The sequence below is a fragment of the Galeopterus variegatus genome, unplaced genomic scaffold (assembly GCF_000696425.1).
Source record: "Galeopterus variegatus unplaced genomic scaffold, G_variegatus-3.0.2 Scaffold425, whole genome shotgun sequence".
NCBI lineage: Eukaryota > Metazoa > Chordata > Mammalia > Dermoptera > Cynocephalidae > Galeopterus > Galeopterus variegatus.
This window is the reverse complement of record NW_007726536.1, coordinates 432,534-450,634: the sequence shown is the minus strand read 5'-3', so window position 1 is coordinate 450,634 and position 18,101 is coordinate 432,534. Positions and strand designations below refer to the sequence as shown.

At 35.5% G+C, this 18,101-nt stretch overlaps 1 protein-coding gene across 5 annotated transcripts in view; it reads left to right on the top strand.

Annotated features, from left to right (window-relative positions):
• KITLG (KIT ligand) overlaps nt 1–18,101 on the top strand; it is an 84,979-nt gene that overhangs the window by 42,308 nt on the left and 24,570 nt on the right. For all 5 annotated transcript variants that reach the window (XM_008568613.1, XM_008568611.1, XM_008568610.1 and 2 more), the window contains exons 3-5: nt 2,680–2,742; nt 15,653–15,823; nt 17,457–17,613. In XM_008568613.1, the coding sequence (XP_008566835.1) occupies nt 2,680–2,742; nt 15,653–15,823; nt 17,457–17,613 (391 nt within the window). The remainder of the gene's footprint in view (nt 1–2,679; nt 2,743–15,652; nt 15,824–17,456; nt 17,614–18,101) is intronic.

Sequence of the window (18,101 nt, the reverse complement as noted above, 5' to 3'; positions counted from 1 at the left end):
AGATCGGTGTGCTGAGCATGACCACACAGAGCCAAGGTTTGCATCTTCCCTCCACCAATTACTCTTGATGCCTATGACCTTGGATGCCAGTCAACCTCTCTGAGCCTCCATGTCCTCATCTGTAAAATAGGCTTAATAAGATATATCTCATGGGGTTGTGGTAGAGATTGTATATTGTTGTAAATTATAAAGCACTTTTCAAAAATATTTTTTTTAGTCCCACCAGAAATTAAATATTCAGTATATCAGCTTAATGCAGAAACACACCCCTCAGAGCAGAACAGTGTGGAGATTTCAGTGTCTTGGTCAGAGAACTTCTTGTAAGATTTCTTTGACTTCTTTGAACCAATTTTTATGTATAAGTTACTCATAAAATGGAATTGGCCAGCATATCCCTTATGTTTTTCTCTGTTCTTTAGATATATACTCAGTTTCTAAGTTTTCTAAATACTAACTCATTTGGTTCTATACTTGTATTTTGCACATAATGTAAATTATGTTTAAGAAGAAGCTAGATTGTTAAGTAGCTTTTGTTCAGAGTACCTGCCACCTCTTGCTGCATTTTTCAATCTGGAATGGCTTGAATTTACATGGTTGGTTCATAACAAAATAGAAAGCTGTGCTCAGTCTCATATTCCAGCTTTCACACCTGCAAAAGTGTCTGTTGTGTCTTTACCATCAGGGTTTAGATAAAATGACTAGGTCATTTTGTTCTTCAAAAATGGGGATAAAGGTTCAGAAGACAAAAGAAATTACGGGAATATGGTGGGAGGCTTGACTGAGAGGAAGAAAGTGTAAAGAAAAGAGAATTAACTCCAAAAGTAAGTGAAAAATGTCACCTTCTGTGGCAGCCCAAATGTGTTTTCAATAAGCAGCAAGAATTCTACTGTTTTATTGGGGATGGAATGAGGAGAGATGATAATGGAGACTCCCAAGTGCTAAATACTGAGGACGAATGCCCAGAGGACAGATGAAAATGTGGAGTGGAGCTAAGAAGGGAAAGGCTTTGCTGTCAGAAGGACCTGGATTATAGTCCAGACTTAACACATGGTGGCTGTGTGACCTCAGTCAAGTTACTCAACCTTTTCAAGCCTCAATTTCTTTATCTGTCAAGTAAAGAATGTATGTCACAGAGATCTGAGGATTGGATATGGTAATGCAATTTAAGCCCTTAATGAGCACAGTGCCTGGCACATAGTAAAAATTTGATAAGTGTCAGACACCGTTACCACTGTATGATCAAGTGAGCTAAAGAAGAAACAGCCAGACCCGCTGCTGCAGCTCGAGGCTGACACATGTAAGGTGGTCACACTGGAAGGAGGATGGTGGTGAGCAGCTTGGGGTCAATTACCATCTTGGCTCATCTCTGGCTACTTTGGCCTTTGCCTGGGATTCTTTTCTCAGCAAATTGTTCTCAGATTCTAGAAGCTATTGGCAAGACCATGTGATGTTTTGGGAAACTTGTAGAAGATGACCTGGGCCAGCAAACATGCACATGATCTCAGCTTTCTACAAGGGAAATAAAGTTTTTAGGGACAGGATGAAGGGGAAAATAAGTCTACAAAGCAAAATAGACCTATTGAAGAGGCCATGGTGAAAAACCACTTTTTTGTGTTGTGTACTGATTCAATATGCAATGGGCTGAGACATTTGTTGTCTATTCAGCTGGAAATTTTAACAGTGATACAGAGCTGGTGCTGTGTGTAGGAAGGGAGTTAAAAGAGCCTAAAAGTGTATAACATACCAGGGTTATATGTCTCCAAGGTCATTTGCCAATGTTTATAGTGTGTTTGGCACATTCACTTGCCTCAACTGTGAATGACCATTTGACATAGGTAACTTGATCTCCATTTTCCAAATAAGGGGAACCAACATACAAAGAGTTTGATTTGCTCTAAGTTCCTTGGTCCTGAATCTGTTGCTTAGTCACTTATGCCACAATGATTGATGTAAATATTTTAGACATTTTTTTAAAGCTTTAAAAGAAGCCAGGCAAACATTTGAGGCATCTTGAATGTTCAGCTGAAGGTAAACAGATTAAGTTATATCCCAAATCTGAATCTTTCTAAATTATTTATGTTTTAAAGCATTTGCATTATTTTTTTGAAGTTGCACTGACATTTTTGTAGGATCAACACAGAACAGTAGTTCTCAAACTTGAGTATGCATTAAAATCAACTAGAGGATTTGTTAAGTAAGATTCAGTAGGTCTAGTATGGCCTGAGAATTTGCTTTTCTCCCAGGTTTCTTGTCGATACTGAGACATCACTTTGAGGTCCACACTTCGAGAACATGTGACAAGAAAATCATACTTTATTTCTAATTTTATAGCAGAACATGTAGGAAAATAGTCTTCATGGGAAATTCTAAGAACACAGATGGAAGTGGAAATTCATATCAAGTCTCCAAAACTGAATAAATTATGCTTAGCCAATCATAACTGAATTTGGAACCTAAAAGATTTATATTATCTCTTTCTTTTTCTTTCTTTTTTTTTTTTTTGGAGGGTGCCTTTGATTACAAAGGGAAATCAAGGATGAAAAGTCAGTATATATGTAAATATTGAAATCCACTGGTAACTTAAAAAGCATGACAGCTTTGTATGTATTTCTCTCCAAACAACTAAAAATAATATGATTAATTGATGTGTATGAATTTTTTTCTTTTTGGTCTCTGTAGGTGGCAAATCTTCCAAAAGACTATATGATAACCCTCAAATATGTCCCCGGGATGGATGTTTTGGTATGTAAACTGTTTATTTCTTAGTTTCATTTTAGTAGCTGACAGAAGAGATGGGATCACTCATACTGAGATAAGAAATTATCTGCCATGTAGGAGTTTGCTAATTGTCAAAATTTGAAGACGGGATCTTTGGAATTTGACTTGCATAGTTCACTTTTTTTCCTTGAGCAACTGCTAAACCTTATCAGTTAGCATTTCAGCTCATGTGTCTTAGATCTTTTCTCGCAAAGTAAATAAGATCATCTTCTTTAGAGCTAGCCACATATTTCTTTTCTTTTTTTTTTTTTGAGCATCCCCCAAAAAGGCTTAAATGTAAATTTATGTAAATTCTTTTCATACCTGAAAAGGTCTTATATAAGTCTTTCTCTTTCCTATTTAATTTTAGAATACAAAATTTTTACCTCTGAATTTATTAGCAGCGCAATAGATTTTTAGACACTTATAATAAAAGTTTATGTGACTATAATTATAAATACTACACTATTACTGAAACCAAGAAATTTCAATTATTTTTCTCCTTACATAGTATCGGATACATTAAGAAATATTTCATGCATAGAGAATAATGTAATACCTATATACCCATCACAGAGCTTCTCATGCATTACCATTGTGCAATATTTGCTTTGAATATATTTTTTAATAATGAAATATTATGAATATAACTAAAGCCCTGTTTATGTTACTTGCCTATCTCCATTAGTCCCCACTTTGTCTCCTAGTGGTAACAATTGTTCTGAGCTGGGATTTTTCATTCCAGTGCATGTTTTCAGGGCTCGAGATGAGGACAGCATCCCCTGGAATTGTGTAGAGCAGAATGGTACACAGTACCACTGCATGCTCTTATACCTTTAATGCAAAGCATGCATTCATACCTAAGATATCAAGCTTTTTGCATATTTAAAATTGTTATGTTAATGTCTTTATATACCACTTTGCAACCTGCTTATATTTTTCAACCTGCTGTTGACAGGTTGTTCCATATTGATTCATTTTAACTACTGTATTGTGTTCTTGAGTAAGTTTAACACCATTTGAGTTTCTCTCTTTTCTGCAACTCTCATCTTTCAATAATTTACCAAACACTGAGTACACACCTACTCTGTGCAAGTTATTTTAGGTTTTGAGTAATATGTGTGGATCAGTCAATCAAAAGTATTACCAATCTAAGCACTTTTGCTTAAATGTGCTTGTGCTTAAAATGCATTTCAAGAGAATGTCAAAGGCTGTATTTCTTTTCTTTAATAAGCATTTTAGCATGTACTACCCAAAGTTCCTTAGAACTCCTTACAACATGTATCTTCATGTTGAAGTAGTTATCCCTGAGCCTAAATTCGAGCCTGTCCTGTTGAGTTTGTGGGATTTCTCTGGAAATAGAAATGTAAAGTCATAGCAGCCTGAATGTTAATTAATCCAATCATTTGGTGCCTCAGTCAGGAAGTACTTGGTTAAGAAAAACTAACCAAAACCGCGGATTAGGAACCAGCACTTTGCCAGACATTTTAAGAAACAAATGCACTTCAATTGGGCAATGGCCTTCTATTCAAGAACTTTAATAGTAACGGGAGGTGGGGGGGCCAGAATTATATGGCCTTTTTATAACACTTTTCCATTTGCAAAATGATTTCACATCTATTTCCTTGGATGATTACAAAAACCCTGTGACAAAGTGAAATAGCTATTGATATTCTTATTTTACAAATGGTACACTGAGGTTTACAGCCCAGAGGCATTTTGCCCAAGGTTATACAACTAGAAAGCTACATAGTCTTAAAAAGACACCTCCAGGCCATCTGACTCTTAACCCTAATTTATAGAATGTGGGCTTCTAAATACAGTAATTACTATGCTGAGGGAAAGTGTCGGAAGGGAAGCCTCTAGGTAATAGAGACCCACCCTGGCCCTGACTGCCACAGCATTGAGGACAGGGATTGCCAAACTTATTCAAAGAAATCCTGCTGCTCTTTGAAAACCAAGTGTTAAACTGCAAATAACTAAATAGATTATTTTGGGCTGGGATAATCATAGATTGTGCTAAATCAACGATTTCAGTATTGGCTGGTGATAGCAAAAGCCAAACTTGTGAAAAGAAAACCGATTCATTGCCACGAATTTTTTGCTTGTTTCTGTAATTGAGAAAAGTCTGCTATTATGTGATCTTGGCACACTGTCCTGGCACAGCTGGAGAAACACTGCTGTTAGCCACCACAGTTGGCAAGAAAAACAAGCCTGTGCATGGAGCTTTGGACAGAAAGAGGGGTCTTACCCTTTGTTTCACCTTCATTTTAAAATGTTCCTCTCTGCCAAGACCAGAGGAGTTTCCCAGCGGAGAGGCTGCTGATTATTTGTCAGTGGTCAGAGCTGGTGGCAGCTGCCCTGTCTTTTGTTTTTAAACAATAGAGGGTGGAGTGGGAGTGGGTGCCAGAAAAATTCCCTGGGGCCAAAGCAATAAAATTCTGCCTGAGGCACTGGGCAGCAGAAAGCTCTAGAATAGAATATACTTTTTTTTTTTTTTTTTTTTTTTTTTAAAAAAAAAAAAAAATATTTTTTTTTTTTTTTAAAAAAAAAAAAAAATATTTTTTTTTTTTTTTAAAAAAAAAAAAAAATATTTTTTTTTTTTTTTTTTTTTTGCTTTAAAAATCAGCTAAATACTCCTGAAAAGGGGAATCCACTTTTCAAAGGGCCTTCTTAGAAAATTACCTAGCAGGTTCTCTCTCAGAAATAGCAGGTTGTGGTCAACCAGTTAGTATTTAAATCTAACAATAATCAACAATTCTATTTTAAACTCTTCAAGACTATAATATTTCCAGACTGTTAGGATTTTCTTTAACTCCCTAACTTTAAAAATACCTAAACATTTCTGGTCTTTCTCATTTACTAGTAATGTTATTGTAGAAAGAACAAAAACCAAGTTGCTGAATTTGTGCCACACATCTGCATTTGTTCTAACTTCTGTGACTTTACATAAACTAGGAGTTGCTTGTGATATTTGAGTGAAGAATTCTTCACTGGTTTTTAATTAAAGTAAATTATATGTTCATCAGGTTTATTTTAACCTTTTATTTGGAAAGAATTTCAAATTTGCAGAAAAGTTGCAAGAATATTCAAAAAAACACTCATATACCCTTTAAACCAGATTCACCTATTTTTAACATTCTGCCTCATTTGCTCTATCAGTGTTTTCTTTCTGGGTGTGCATGTGTGTTTTTTTACTTTTCTGAACCCCTTGAATAAGTGGTATACATCATGGCCACTTACATCTAACACTTCAGTGTGTATTTCCTGAGTAAAGAATATTATCTTACACAGTACGTTTGCATAAATAAATTTAACAACAATTAGAATACCTTAATATATTGACTGTATTTCAATTTTATCTGTTTTTTTTTTTTTCCATTTCTTTTCTTCTAATACAAGATCCAATCTAGGATTTACATTTTGATATCGTATGAGTAATAGCTCCCCAAAGTAGTCTTGTCCTGTGGATATACAAGGGGTTTTCAGAAAATTCATGGAAAGATTTGTAATATCCATAAACTTTTTGAAGTGCTCTCATGTTACCTTACAAGGCAAAGGGGGCTTTGCAGATGTAATTAAGTTGAGGATTTTGAGATGGAAAGATTATTCTGGGTTATCCCATGGTCTCAATCTAATCTACATGAGCCCTTTTAAAGGGAGGCAGGAATATCAGAGCCAAAGAGGAAGATTTGAAAATGTTACACTGCTGGCTTTAAAGACGGAGGAAGGGGCCGTGGGCCAAGGAACACAGGCAGCCTCCAGAAGGTGGGAAAAGCAAAGGAAAGGATTCACCTTTATTGTCTCCAGATGAAACATAGCCTCAATGGACACTTTGATTTTAGCCTAGTAAGACCTATTTTGGACTTCTGATTTCAAGAACTGTGAAATAATAAATTTGTATTGTTTTAAGCCACCAAATTTGTGTAATTTGTTATAGCAGCAATAGGAAACCGATACTTATGTCTCCTGTAAAGAGTTCTTCAGCCTTCCTTTGTCTTCATAACATTGAAGTTTTTGAATGAGACAGCCCTCTCTTTTAAGTAAAGTGTTTCTCTTTGAAACATTTGATTGATGTTTCCTAGTGATTCTATTGAGTTTATGCATTGCAAGCCATGATGCTACATAAATGATGGTGCATGCTCAGGTTGTCATGTCCAGAGGCACACAAGTTTCATCTTCCCTCATGGAGCTATTGGTTTTGATCACCTAAGTTAATTAAGATCTTCAACTATTTCTGTGTTCAACTCATTAGCAACTGTTGGAGAGACACTTTAAGACCATGTAAATATCCTGCTCCTCATCAAAGTTCTCCCATTGATTTAGCATCTACTGATGATTCTTACCTGAATCAATCTTTCCTGTCATGTCTTTGTTTTTAATAAAGATATCTTTTTTTTTTTTCCTTTTTGTCTTTTTTCGTGACCGGCAACGGATCGCAACCCTCAGTGTCGCGCCCGTACCGGACCGGGACCGGCAACGGGATCGCAACCCTCAGTGTTGCGCCCGCACCTTGCTCAGCCAGCGAGCGGCTGGTCTGTATGTGGGATCCGAACCCTCGGCGGGAGCGCCACCACACTCCCAAGCGGCACACTGTAGCAGTGCGCCACCGGGCCGGCCCCAATAAAGATATCTTTTAAAGGCACTGCTAAATGAGGAAGTGATTGGCAACATGTAATGTTACTGTAACACTAAGCCTCCCAGTATCTTCCCTCTGCAGTACTCTTCCTCAGGTATGCACATTCCACTTCTCAGCTGTTTCCACCTTCTTTTGCCTGGCTCTGCTGCCGCTGGGCTATTCCCATCCCCTTTGACATGCCAGGGTTTGTCATTTGAGGTTTCAACTCTTCTTGAGTAGACAGTGATTTAAAAAAAACCAAACAAACAAATACATCTGATCATTTTACCCCTCCTTCTTCATATACATTGAGTGGCTTCTCATTGCTCTTAGGAAATAGGAAACGAGCTCCTTCAGTAGGCTTCCAGCATTCATGATCTGGCACTTTGCAAGTCCCTTTACAGTCCCTCACCTCACATGTTCCCTGCTGCCACCATTCCTTTCTGCATGGCTTTCTCTGTACCTGGATTCTGATTGGTCCTTTTGTCTAGGTAACTCTTGACTCTCAGGTGTCAGGTTTACTTCTGTAAGGAAACCTTCCCTCATCTCCTTGATGAATCTAAATCCTCCTATGAGAAACTCTTTTCATATCATTCCTCAGAGTAGAAGTTCTCTATTTGTTGGTGGGATTATTCCATTGATAAGCTTCCACTGACCAGGAAACTTCATGAGGGCTGGAATTGTATTCTTTTTGCTCTTATTTATATCCTTAGTGCCTGCTGGATGGTAAGCACTTAATAAATATTTGCTGAAAATGAAGACAGGAGGGTAGGAGGAAAGTTCCCCCATGTGTAATCCTTATAAATTCCTTGAGGCACAAATTTGAACTAAATATAGTCCACAAGGTTATGATGATGAGGTGAGTGCCTGTAACTCATCACACAGTATCTGCACCTCAATGTTATTGTTAGCTACTTTCACGTATGTGTGCATTTTATGAAAGATCTTAGGTGTAAGGACTGTATTGTGCAATTCTGGAGAGTGGTGATTTCCTCGAGTCTTCTGTTCTACTGCTTTAATTGAGTCATTTCTGTATTCAAGAACTTTCTCATTGTTCCCACTTACTGAAGACTGAAAGCCAAATTCCTGAACCACATGTTTATGATTCTCTGTAATCTTGCCCCACCCTAACCATCTCATCTTAATACCCATTATTCCCCAACATGAACTTGCTACTCTAGCCAGATGCATCACTGTCTCCTAAAATCACCGTGTTTATTCTCAACTCCAAGGCTTATCTGCTTCTATCTCCCATGTAATAAGAAAGTATTTCTTTAAAAGGAATAAACATAAAACGTTAGTTGAATGAATAAAATCTGACATAAATACCATTTTTGAGTAACTCTTCTGTATATACTGACTACAGTAAAGGGGCTCATCTTAAAAATTAGTGATTATATTAAGATACCATCCAGAACATCTAGTCCATTATTGTCTGGTATAAAATGGAGGGCCATAGGAAGTGATCGCATTGTGTATTGTTGAATGTACTGATTGTCCTGATTTTAGCATCACATATTGCATACAGTTATTGATATTCAACGTGGTGCCCCACAGGTATGTACAATCAATTATGTGTCAATTAAAAAAAAAAAGGGCAAAAAAATTTTAAAAAGCAATACAGTGGAACTGTCCAGTAGCCACATTAAAAAAAGTAAAAAGGAACAGTTTAAATTAAGAATAATACATTTTATTTAGCCCAGTATAGCCAAAATATTATCATTTCACCTTAAAATTAATATAAAAATTGTTAATGGAATATTTTCCATTTTTTAATATTATATAAAATCCACTGTGTGTTTTACACCTGCAACACATTCTTGTTCAGACACTAAGTTTTCATCAGAAATATTTACTCTATATTTAAATTTTCTCAAAATTTATCGCTGAAAATGTAGATTCACATACCCATGTGTTTCTAAACATCCTTAAAAGTTTTCCAGTCATCAAGTCAAGAATTGATTTTTAAGTTTAAAGAAATTATAGTTAAGTAAAATTGAAATTTTAGTTCCTCTGTCACACGAGGCACATTTTGAGTGATAAGTAGCCACAGCTGGATAATGTGACTCCCGTATTGGCCAGCACAAATTAGACCAGCCTCTTTACCTTACGGAGAGAGTGGAACCCTGAGTAGATTAAGTGACATGCATACAATCACATAGTGGGTTAACAGAACTGGGACTGAGAAGTGGGCCCCTCGTTCGTTGTTGTGGTCCTCACGATCCCCTTGCTGTTCCTTCACTGGGCTATTTTGGGTCAGGCTCAGGGTCCATTTATAGACCTGCCATGGGAAATAACATATATTTGTAGTGCTTGGGTTGATGACAATCTTAATCAGATTGAAATTTCTAAATGACTTTAATTCAAAGGAGGAAATGCAAAGTTAGATGACGAAAGGGAACATGGAAGACCCAAATTAATTGTTTAGGGAGAGGACTAAAATAAATCATTACAAAACCCAGCTCATCCAAAAAGGAGTTAAGAGTTTGGAAACTCTACTCTAGCAATGTGAGCACACAGTAGTTTGCAAAGTGCTTTTACAGGAATGTTTTAAATTTGCCTGCTAGTGAAATGTTTCAGAATGGCTAAGGAGCATCAATTTTCTAGCCATAAGTTTAAAAACAAGGAGGAGAATAAAGAAAGTCCAGTAATGGCACTGGGCATTTGGTATTTGGTTGCCATGATTATTCAAAGAAACATGCTTTCATTAGTATGATTCTGGATTAAGTGAAATGAGACAGAAAACACCATTTCCATTACTAAGAGATTTCTTAATTGAGCCTAAGAACTGGTGTGTCTGGTCCAAATGTGTGACCATAGTGTGGGTCATAGTAAATCCAGCAGAAATGTGAGACCAAATGTGAGTTAGAGTGAATCCAACAGAAATAATATGTCGGTTATATGTGCTTTGACTATTCTTACTGATAGAAGAACTAGATCAATGATTGAGATACCTGATTTCTAATGTTTTTGTTTCTATTTGTTGTGTAACCTTGGACAAACCACTTCCCTGCTCCAGGACTTGCTTTTCTTATTTATGAATTTGGTGGGACTGGACCAGATGGTTTTCAGTATTCCTCCTACATCTAAAATACTGTGATTCTAATGGCATGGTTCTAGATTATTTTCATCACTCAGTCAGGAGGTAGATGCTAAACGCACAAGAAGAAAGAAAGGAACGCTTTGTGGGGTATTGGTATTCACACCTCTAATTCTGCCAAGACTGAGGTTTGACACACATTATGGAAAATAAAACAAAACCATCAAACTGGGTAGTAGTGCTGGTAATTAGATTAGTTGGATTAGAATACTAATCTAGTTGGGTGAATACTCTTTGTGAATATTCCTCAGATGCCTCTTAGTTTATGAGCCAGGGCTTTTCTCCCTCAGAATCTATAATTGGTATTTACCCCCACTCCTTTGACGAGGACTTTCTCACTAGGTAGATACCAAGTTTAGTCCCAATAACAAAGCACATAGGTATCTCTCTATGAGTAGCTACCAAATGGAAAGTAGTGTAAAGTGTGTCAGTGAGAAATGTTACGGAATGTTTTGTCCACTTTCAGCTTCTAATTCCATCAGTCTTATGGTGACTACTCTTAGAGAGACCCTCTGCATCTACTACTGATGCAGAATACTATGTCAAATTCTTTCAACTAATAATCCAGTATAGTTTCTTGAATGAAGAAGGGGGTGGAAATGAGAAAGCAGGCCAGACTTAGCAAGTCCCCAGGATGTTTTTAAAGCACATGGTTTATTTCAGCCAGCATCTCAGGTTTACCAGTTCTGGTACTACAGAGGCACTATATCACACATCATGTGGAATTCATATATCATCTTTTTAAAATTCATGTTTAGTCATAGAACACAGAATGTGCATGGATATTTTTATTATGGTCTTTGGAAGCATATTCCTAGTTACGTTTATAATACTTTTAAGTATATTTGTTTTTCACTATATCTTTTCTTTAATCCTGTAGTGAAATCACGGATTTGGTGCTCATGGTACTTTAACATCCCTAAGGGCTGACCAATTAGCTCAGTTGGTTAGAGTATAGTTTTATAACACCAAGGTCAAGGATTCAGATCCTTGTACTAGCCAGCTCTCAAGAAAAAAAAAATTCCTAAGAAAGTTTACAGTGTTTAACCAAATTGTCAGTGGGAGTGGCATGCTGGCAGGTCAAGGATATTGGGTCATTATCATTAAATCAATTAGCATTCTAGAGTAATGCATGTTATAAATATGTAAGAATGGAAGTCCATGTTCCAATAGTCCTAGCTAGAGCTGCTATAATTGACCCAGGGTATGTAATGACAGAATCTACCGAGAAAGAAGGTAAGTAATTGAGAGTTTGGAGTCAAGGAAAAATCCAGACAAGTTTTTCCCATTCAAAGCAGGGTCCGTATTTCTTTTTTTGGACACTATGCATATGAGTGAATAAAACATCAAATTACATGAACTTCAGGAATTTGAAAGCTACTCTTTACATCACCTCGACCATCCTGCATAACCGTGAACTTTTCTAATTCTTCATGTTCTTCTAGTGTGAGAGAACATTATGCCTTACATTCTTCTAATTAATGTTGTGAGTTAATATCTATATAACACTAAATTAGGATCTGAAAGATAAGAAACAGTAATAGCACCATTTATTAAGGTAAAGGAAAAGTTACATTTGTGAATTTGACAACCTGTAATCATCCATTTTATAATCATAATCTTGGAAGACTTGAAAAATAGAATTATCTCCTGTCATCTCACAAAAGAAGTGCTTAGTCCATTGCGTTTTGTTCTCTTTGCAAATCATTGACTATATTTAATTAAAAAAAATACAAAACTGCTTGGTGTTCTAGTCAAAATTGGTTTCATCTCTTACACAGGCAGGTAGGTCGAAACTGGCTGATGTTTAATTTTATTTGTTTCTCTTGGTTTTATCTTTAATTAATTTAAGAATCTTAAAAATATATAGCTGGTTAAACAAATTACAGAAAAGATAGAACTATGAATTGATGATACAGTCTTTTCCAAGAGAACATGTCACAAGCAAGAACAAATAGTCAAGGAAATATGATTCCAAAGGTTTTAGAAATATATGGTTTTTCAGCTGTGCAGTCAAGAAGTTATTATCAACTATCAACAAATTGTCCATGACTTTAAAAGAGCAGACATTGTGGAACTTCTGTGATTTAACTATAAGAAATCATAGGATTGGAGTTGAAAATTTTACTGGAAAAAGTTGATTGTTCAGATTGTTGATTTAGGTATATGAAAATGGATAGAGGAGGGGTAATAGCTAAATAGGAACTAAGATACAAAATGTAAAAGTAGAGTTTAGTTGAAAATAGAGATAAACAGTGTCAACAAGCACCCAGAATCCCCCAGTTTAAAATAAAAAACAAAGAAACAAAAAAAAAGAAAGAAAGAAAAGGAAAGGAAAAAAGATACCAATTCATTTAAGGCAATGGCCACAGAAACAATCCTTAAGGAGTGCCTTAATTCAAAACAAGGGAATTTGATTTGGGTTCTTACTCGTCAGAAGATCCGAGAAGAACAGGCAAGCATATTCATAAAGTGGAGCAAAGAAAGAGTTTTAAGAGATCAGTACCTGGAATCTATTTGTCACAGAAAAATTTGCACAATTACAACCGAATGACCTAATTGGTGAAGGCTATTGTACCACGTAAATACTATTCAAACAGTATTTGCAGTATGTGCTGTGTTCCTTATCCTAGGAAATTTGTCCCTGGCTGATAGGGCCGACTATCTAAAAGGAATTATCACTGCCTGAAAGGAGAGAAACTTGCAGAGCAATTCATCACCCAAGGAAAGACTAACAGCTTTGAAAGAGACCTGTTAATGATGCAAATATGAACTTGCATGTGCTTGAGATGAGCTTTTATTTAAGAAAGCAAAGAATCCATTCTGAACATACTTTGAAAACACATAGTCTTTGAGAACATGATTATGATGAGTTGAAAAGGCCAATGGAAATTGGTAAAGGGCTACAAAATATGATTATATTGTGTAATGTTAAATATACTAATTATCCTGATTTGAGCATCATATATAGCACATAGTTACTGATATTCAATGCTGTATCCCATAGATATGTGCAATCAATTGTTTCAATTGAAAAAACAAAACAAAAAAGAAGAAAGAAATGACCTCTTGAATTAATTCCATTTTGAAGTTTGTTTATCCTACTTACGTGAAGCCAGAGCCAACAAAACTAAAAGTTTTGAATGACATTTAATACTTCCAGGAGTTTGGGCTTACTTATCTGTACATAAACCAGCTTCCTTTCGGTCTATATTAAAACTGTTGTGTTAAATTTTTTGTTTAAATATAAAATGGCCCCCTTGTATAATTTAGAATAAATAAATTACTTGACTTTGTCCACAAAGATATTCTGCTGGTAAGTAGAGAAATAAAGTTCGGTGGTTTGATTCATTTTGCATGGCATCAGTTACTCTGAGTATAATATTTTTATTACTATAGAAGTTGTATTAAATTATTTAGGATTTTAATAAGCCAAGTCAATTATACTATCCCTGATAGTCATCTTATTTTTCTCACTGTAGCATTTTAGCAGATTTAAAAATAAATCAGAGCCTCCACTTAAAAAATCTTTATAAGAGAAATGATAATGTTAAAATTATAAGAAGTATGAAAACTTACAACCAATTATTACATTTTTAGTAATGTAATATTAATATTTAAAATCTTAAAATGTGTCTAATATACTGAGAAGTTCTTCATAATAATCTAAACCTGTGTTCATCCACAGCCAGGTAGAGCAGGGGTTAGCAAATTGTACACTGTGGGCCAAACCCTTCCCTCTGCCTTTTTTTGTATGACCAGCCAGCTAAAATTGGTTTTTACAGATGAACATTTGCAATCTATTTGATGATAGAGAATGCTGACTTTAAACCCCAACTAAGTGAAATGTTAACCCAAAATAAATAATTTTATTCTTTTCATTAGTAGATCTATATTATGGAACACTATATTCAATTATTATACAAAATAAATTATATTTTATTATTACATTTTGACTTTTGTAATAAATATTTGGAAATGTTCTTTGTCTTGTTGTGAATGAACCTACATAAATCTCTAGTTATATTTCTTGGCACTACAATAATTACTCTTTGGCCCTTTACAGAAAGTGTGTGCTTACCCCTGAAATATTTTTTCTAATGTTTCAATTTTTTATATACTCGTGAATTTATTCAGCAAATTGTTTCTGAGCAAATCCCGCATGCTGGGCACTGTTCTAAGTGTTGGGGACACCACAGGGAAGAAGACTTAAAAAAATGTTGCCTTCATGCAACTTATATTCAAATTAACTATGTTACCTCCTCATAACTACCCTTTATGGAAGGTTTCATTATTCCCATTCTATAGACAGACAAAGTGGGGTTCAGGGCATTTATGTAGCTTGCCTGGGGTCCCTCAGCTAGAATTGAACCCAGTTTTCCCTGCCTCTTTTAACCATTGGTTAGCTTGAGCTTCTAACCAATGGGCAGGACTGGCTTGATGGGCTGGGCTCCATGCTGGGTTTAATTCTCTGCTATCATGATCTGGAAATTCTTAATAGTTTTTCTTTTTAGCAAGTTTTTGAACAATAGTTTTTGAACAATGAATGCATTTTCATTTTGTACTGGGTGCCACAAATAATGTAACTGGTGCTGCCATGAGGCAAAAGTGCTGCTTCTTTGTCAGACCACATTTCTGCCAGAGCTGTTTTTTTGAACATCCACATGAGTTTATCTATTTAGAAGCCTTGAAATCTATCAAGCACTTTAGAAACATAAGGTATTGTTAATCAATTATTCTATATTACACTCCACCAAAAGACTGGAAGTTTCTTGAGGGCCAGGACTCCTTCCCACAGTAGTTTCTTGTAATACCCTCTGCATCACAAGCTCTTTTGAGAACAGAGTGAGTAAACAATAAATATTCCTTACTAGAATTAAATTCTATTAATAACTGAACTCAATGGTAAGAGTTGGCTCTGTCCTGGCTTGATTTTCTTCCATGGAAAAGCAAAGTCTTGACCATGAATGCTTTCCTCTGATGTTTACATATTTGTAAGTTTTGAAACAGCATATTTGATCTGAGTTAAACAAAACACAAGAACTGACCTGTCTGCTACAAGGAAATCCTTTGTCCAGCAGTTCATGACTGAAACACTGACAGCTTTGAAGAGTACTCTGAGTTTACTGCACTTATTAAAATAGATGCTTTGTCTCCTTCCTTTCAATTTCTTGCAGCCTAGTCATTGTTGGATAAGCGAGATGGTAGTACAGTTGTCATACAGCTTGACTGATCTGCTGGACAAGTTTTCAAATATTTCTGAAGGCTTGAGTAATTATTCTATCATAAACAAACTTATGAATATAGTGGATGACCTTGTGGAGTGTGTGAAAGAAAACTCATCTAAGGTAACTTTCTGTTTATTGGGACTGTTTTTCATTACTCTTCTCTAAGCCCTATGCTAATTGGTAGTATTGGAGGGAATGGGAGCAACCTTATTTGTGTGATTTTTGAATTTATCAACTTTGAATTTAAAAATATTTTTAAGATGAGCACAGATAGCAAGTGTTTGTAGTTATACTGCAATGTATATTCAATGTATATTCAGACTTAAATATTGTCATCTAATATGAAAATAAACCTTCTCTACACTACAGTGTAAAAACAGCCCTGCCTTGATCTTTATTTTTATTTCGTAAATGAATGAAGTCCTCACAACCTTGCTATTAAGTTACAAATGTTCATTTTGGTGGAAAATTGTCTCTGATGAACACTTATACTTGCCCTTTTATCCGTAATGTAATCACTACATAGGTCACAACAAAGAAGTGTATTTTGGCTCCTCAAAGTCATTTGATAATTGGTCATCACAAACTTCAGGATATGGGCATGATAGTATTTTGGCTTCTAAGCATATGGATAGGCAAGTACCCCTAAAATAAAGAACAAGATGTTGGAGTTCAAATTCTGGCACTATCACTAACTGGCTTTGTGAACGTCATGTCTCTGTGCATCTCTTTATGCCTAAAGTGGGGAGACTGGCAGAATCCATCTCACAGGGTTGACATTAGATGACTTGTGATGAGTGCTTTAACACTGTGCCTGACAAAATAAATTTGGACATTACTGTTGTTTATATCAAAGTGTCTATAATGGAATAGGGCACTGAGACTTGCTTTGGTATGGAGCTCAAATGGCCAAAGTTTAGCTTACCACACTTTTAGAAGTTTAAACCCAAAGTTTTAAACATGATTCTGTACCTTAGTACCTAAATGCTCTCTCTATTCAAATTCCAGCTACTCTTTTAAGACCCAAAATCAGTCCCAAGTCTGCTTTCCAATCTTAGAATTCTTACCATACTAATACTCACTACATCTTATTACTGTTTTTTTACTTTCTCATTTCTGAAGTCAGAATGTATCTTATAATTAATGATGTTTTAGCATTAACATCACTTTTTTATATCATATTATTATTGCAGCTAGTCTGCTGATGGCATTCATAAAGTAGAAGTCACAAAAAGGAGGGTGTATTACACAAAGTGTCACGAAGGAAATGACATATGCATTGGAGCTTTAAAGATGAGTAAAGTGTTCAGTAAATGGTGATGTTGGGAAGAACATTGCAAATATATATGAGTTCCCTTCACCCCACGTCCTTGCCAATATCATCAGACTTTTAAATTTTTGGATTTTGGAGCATGCATTATGGAGGGGTCTCTTTAAAATCAACATTAATGTTTTTAATGACCATCTCTAAAGAAAAATGTCCCCAATTTATTATCATTGTTACGACATTATGCTCACTGCACTCCATTCCACTCCAGAGTCATGAGTTGAGCCTCAGACTGATGCAATGGAATCACTATCCTATATTACCAGGTTGAATTATGTACATTGAAACATCTGTCTAAAAGTGTTAGTTTTCATAGTTAAATACTTGAATCTTTGAAGGACATATTTATAGTCCATTATCTTGACCTCAGTTAAGTCTACAGACTACTTGAAAAATACAATCCTTTTTTTTTTTTTTTTCTTCTAGAATGTAAAAAAATCACCTAGGAGCCCAGAACCCAGACTCTTTACTCCTGAAGAATTCTTTAGAATTTTTAATAGATCCATCGATGCCTTCAAGGACTTTATGGTGGCATCTGAAACTAGTGATTGCGTGGTTTCTTCAACATTTAGTCCTGAAGAAGGTAAGACATATAAGCATTTCTAATTTAAGTGTAAATTACAAGTTTGAATCTTATATATGTAGGTAAGACCCTACCTCTGAATCAGATATATGTGTAGCTCTAGAAAGATACATGTGTGTATGTCTCATGAAAAAGCAAATATCAATGGCACAATTGTTGGCTTCCAAGCCAAAACAATACTCATCATTTTCAAATTAAATAATTGTGTATGAATAAAGAATATGTGAGATGGCCAATCATTTTTTCTTATGTGATGTTTGCTAGTAATGTACAATTATATTATTCTTAATAATATAATTGAAAGACATCTCCAGTCTTCTTAACGTACCCCTCTCAAATCTTTTTCTTAAGGGTCTGAGTCATGAATTCTGATCCTCACTAGTTACTCTGTTTTGAGGCTCTTTTTTTCTCCCACTGGCTCCCTACAGCACAAAACCTTAATTATTGCTTTCTTTTTAATGACAAATTACCAACAATATGTCGTTACT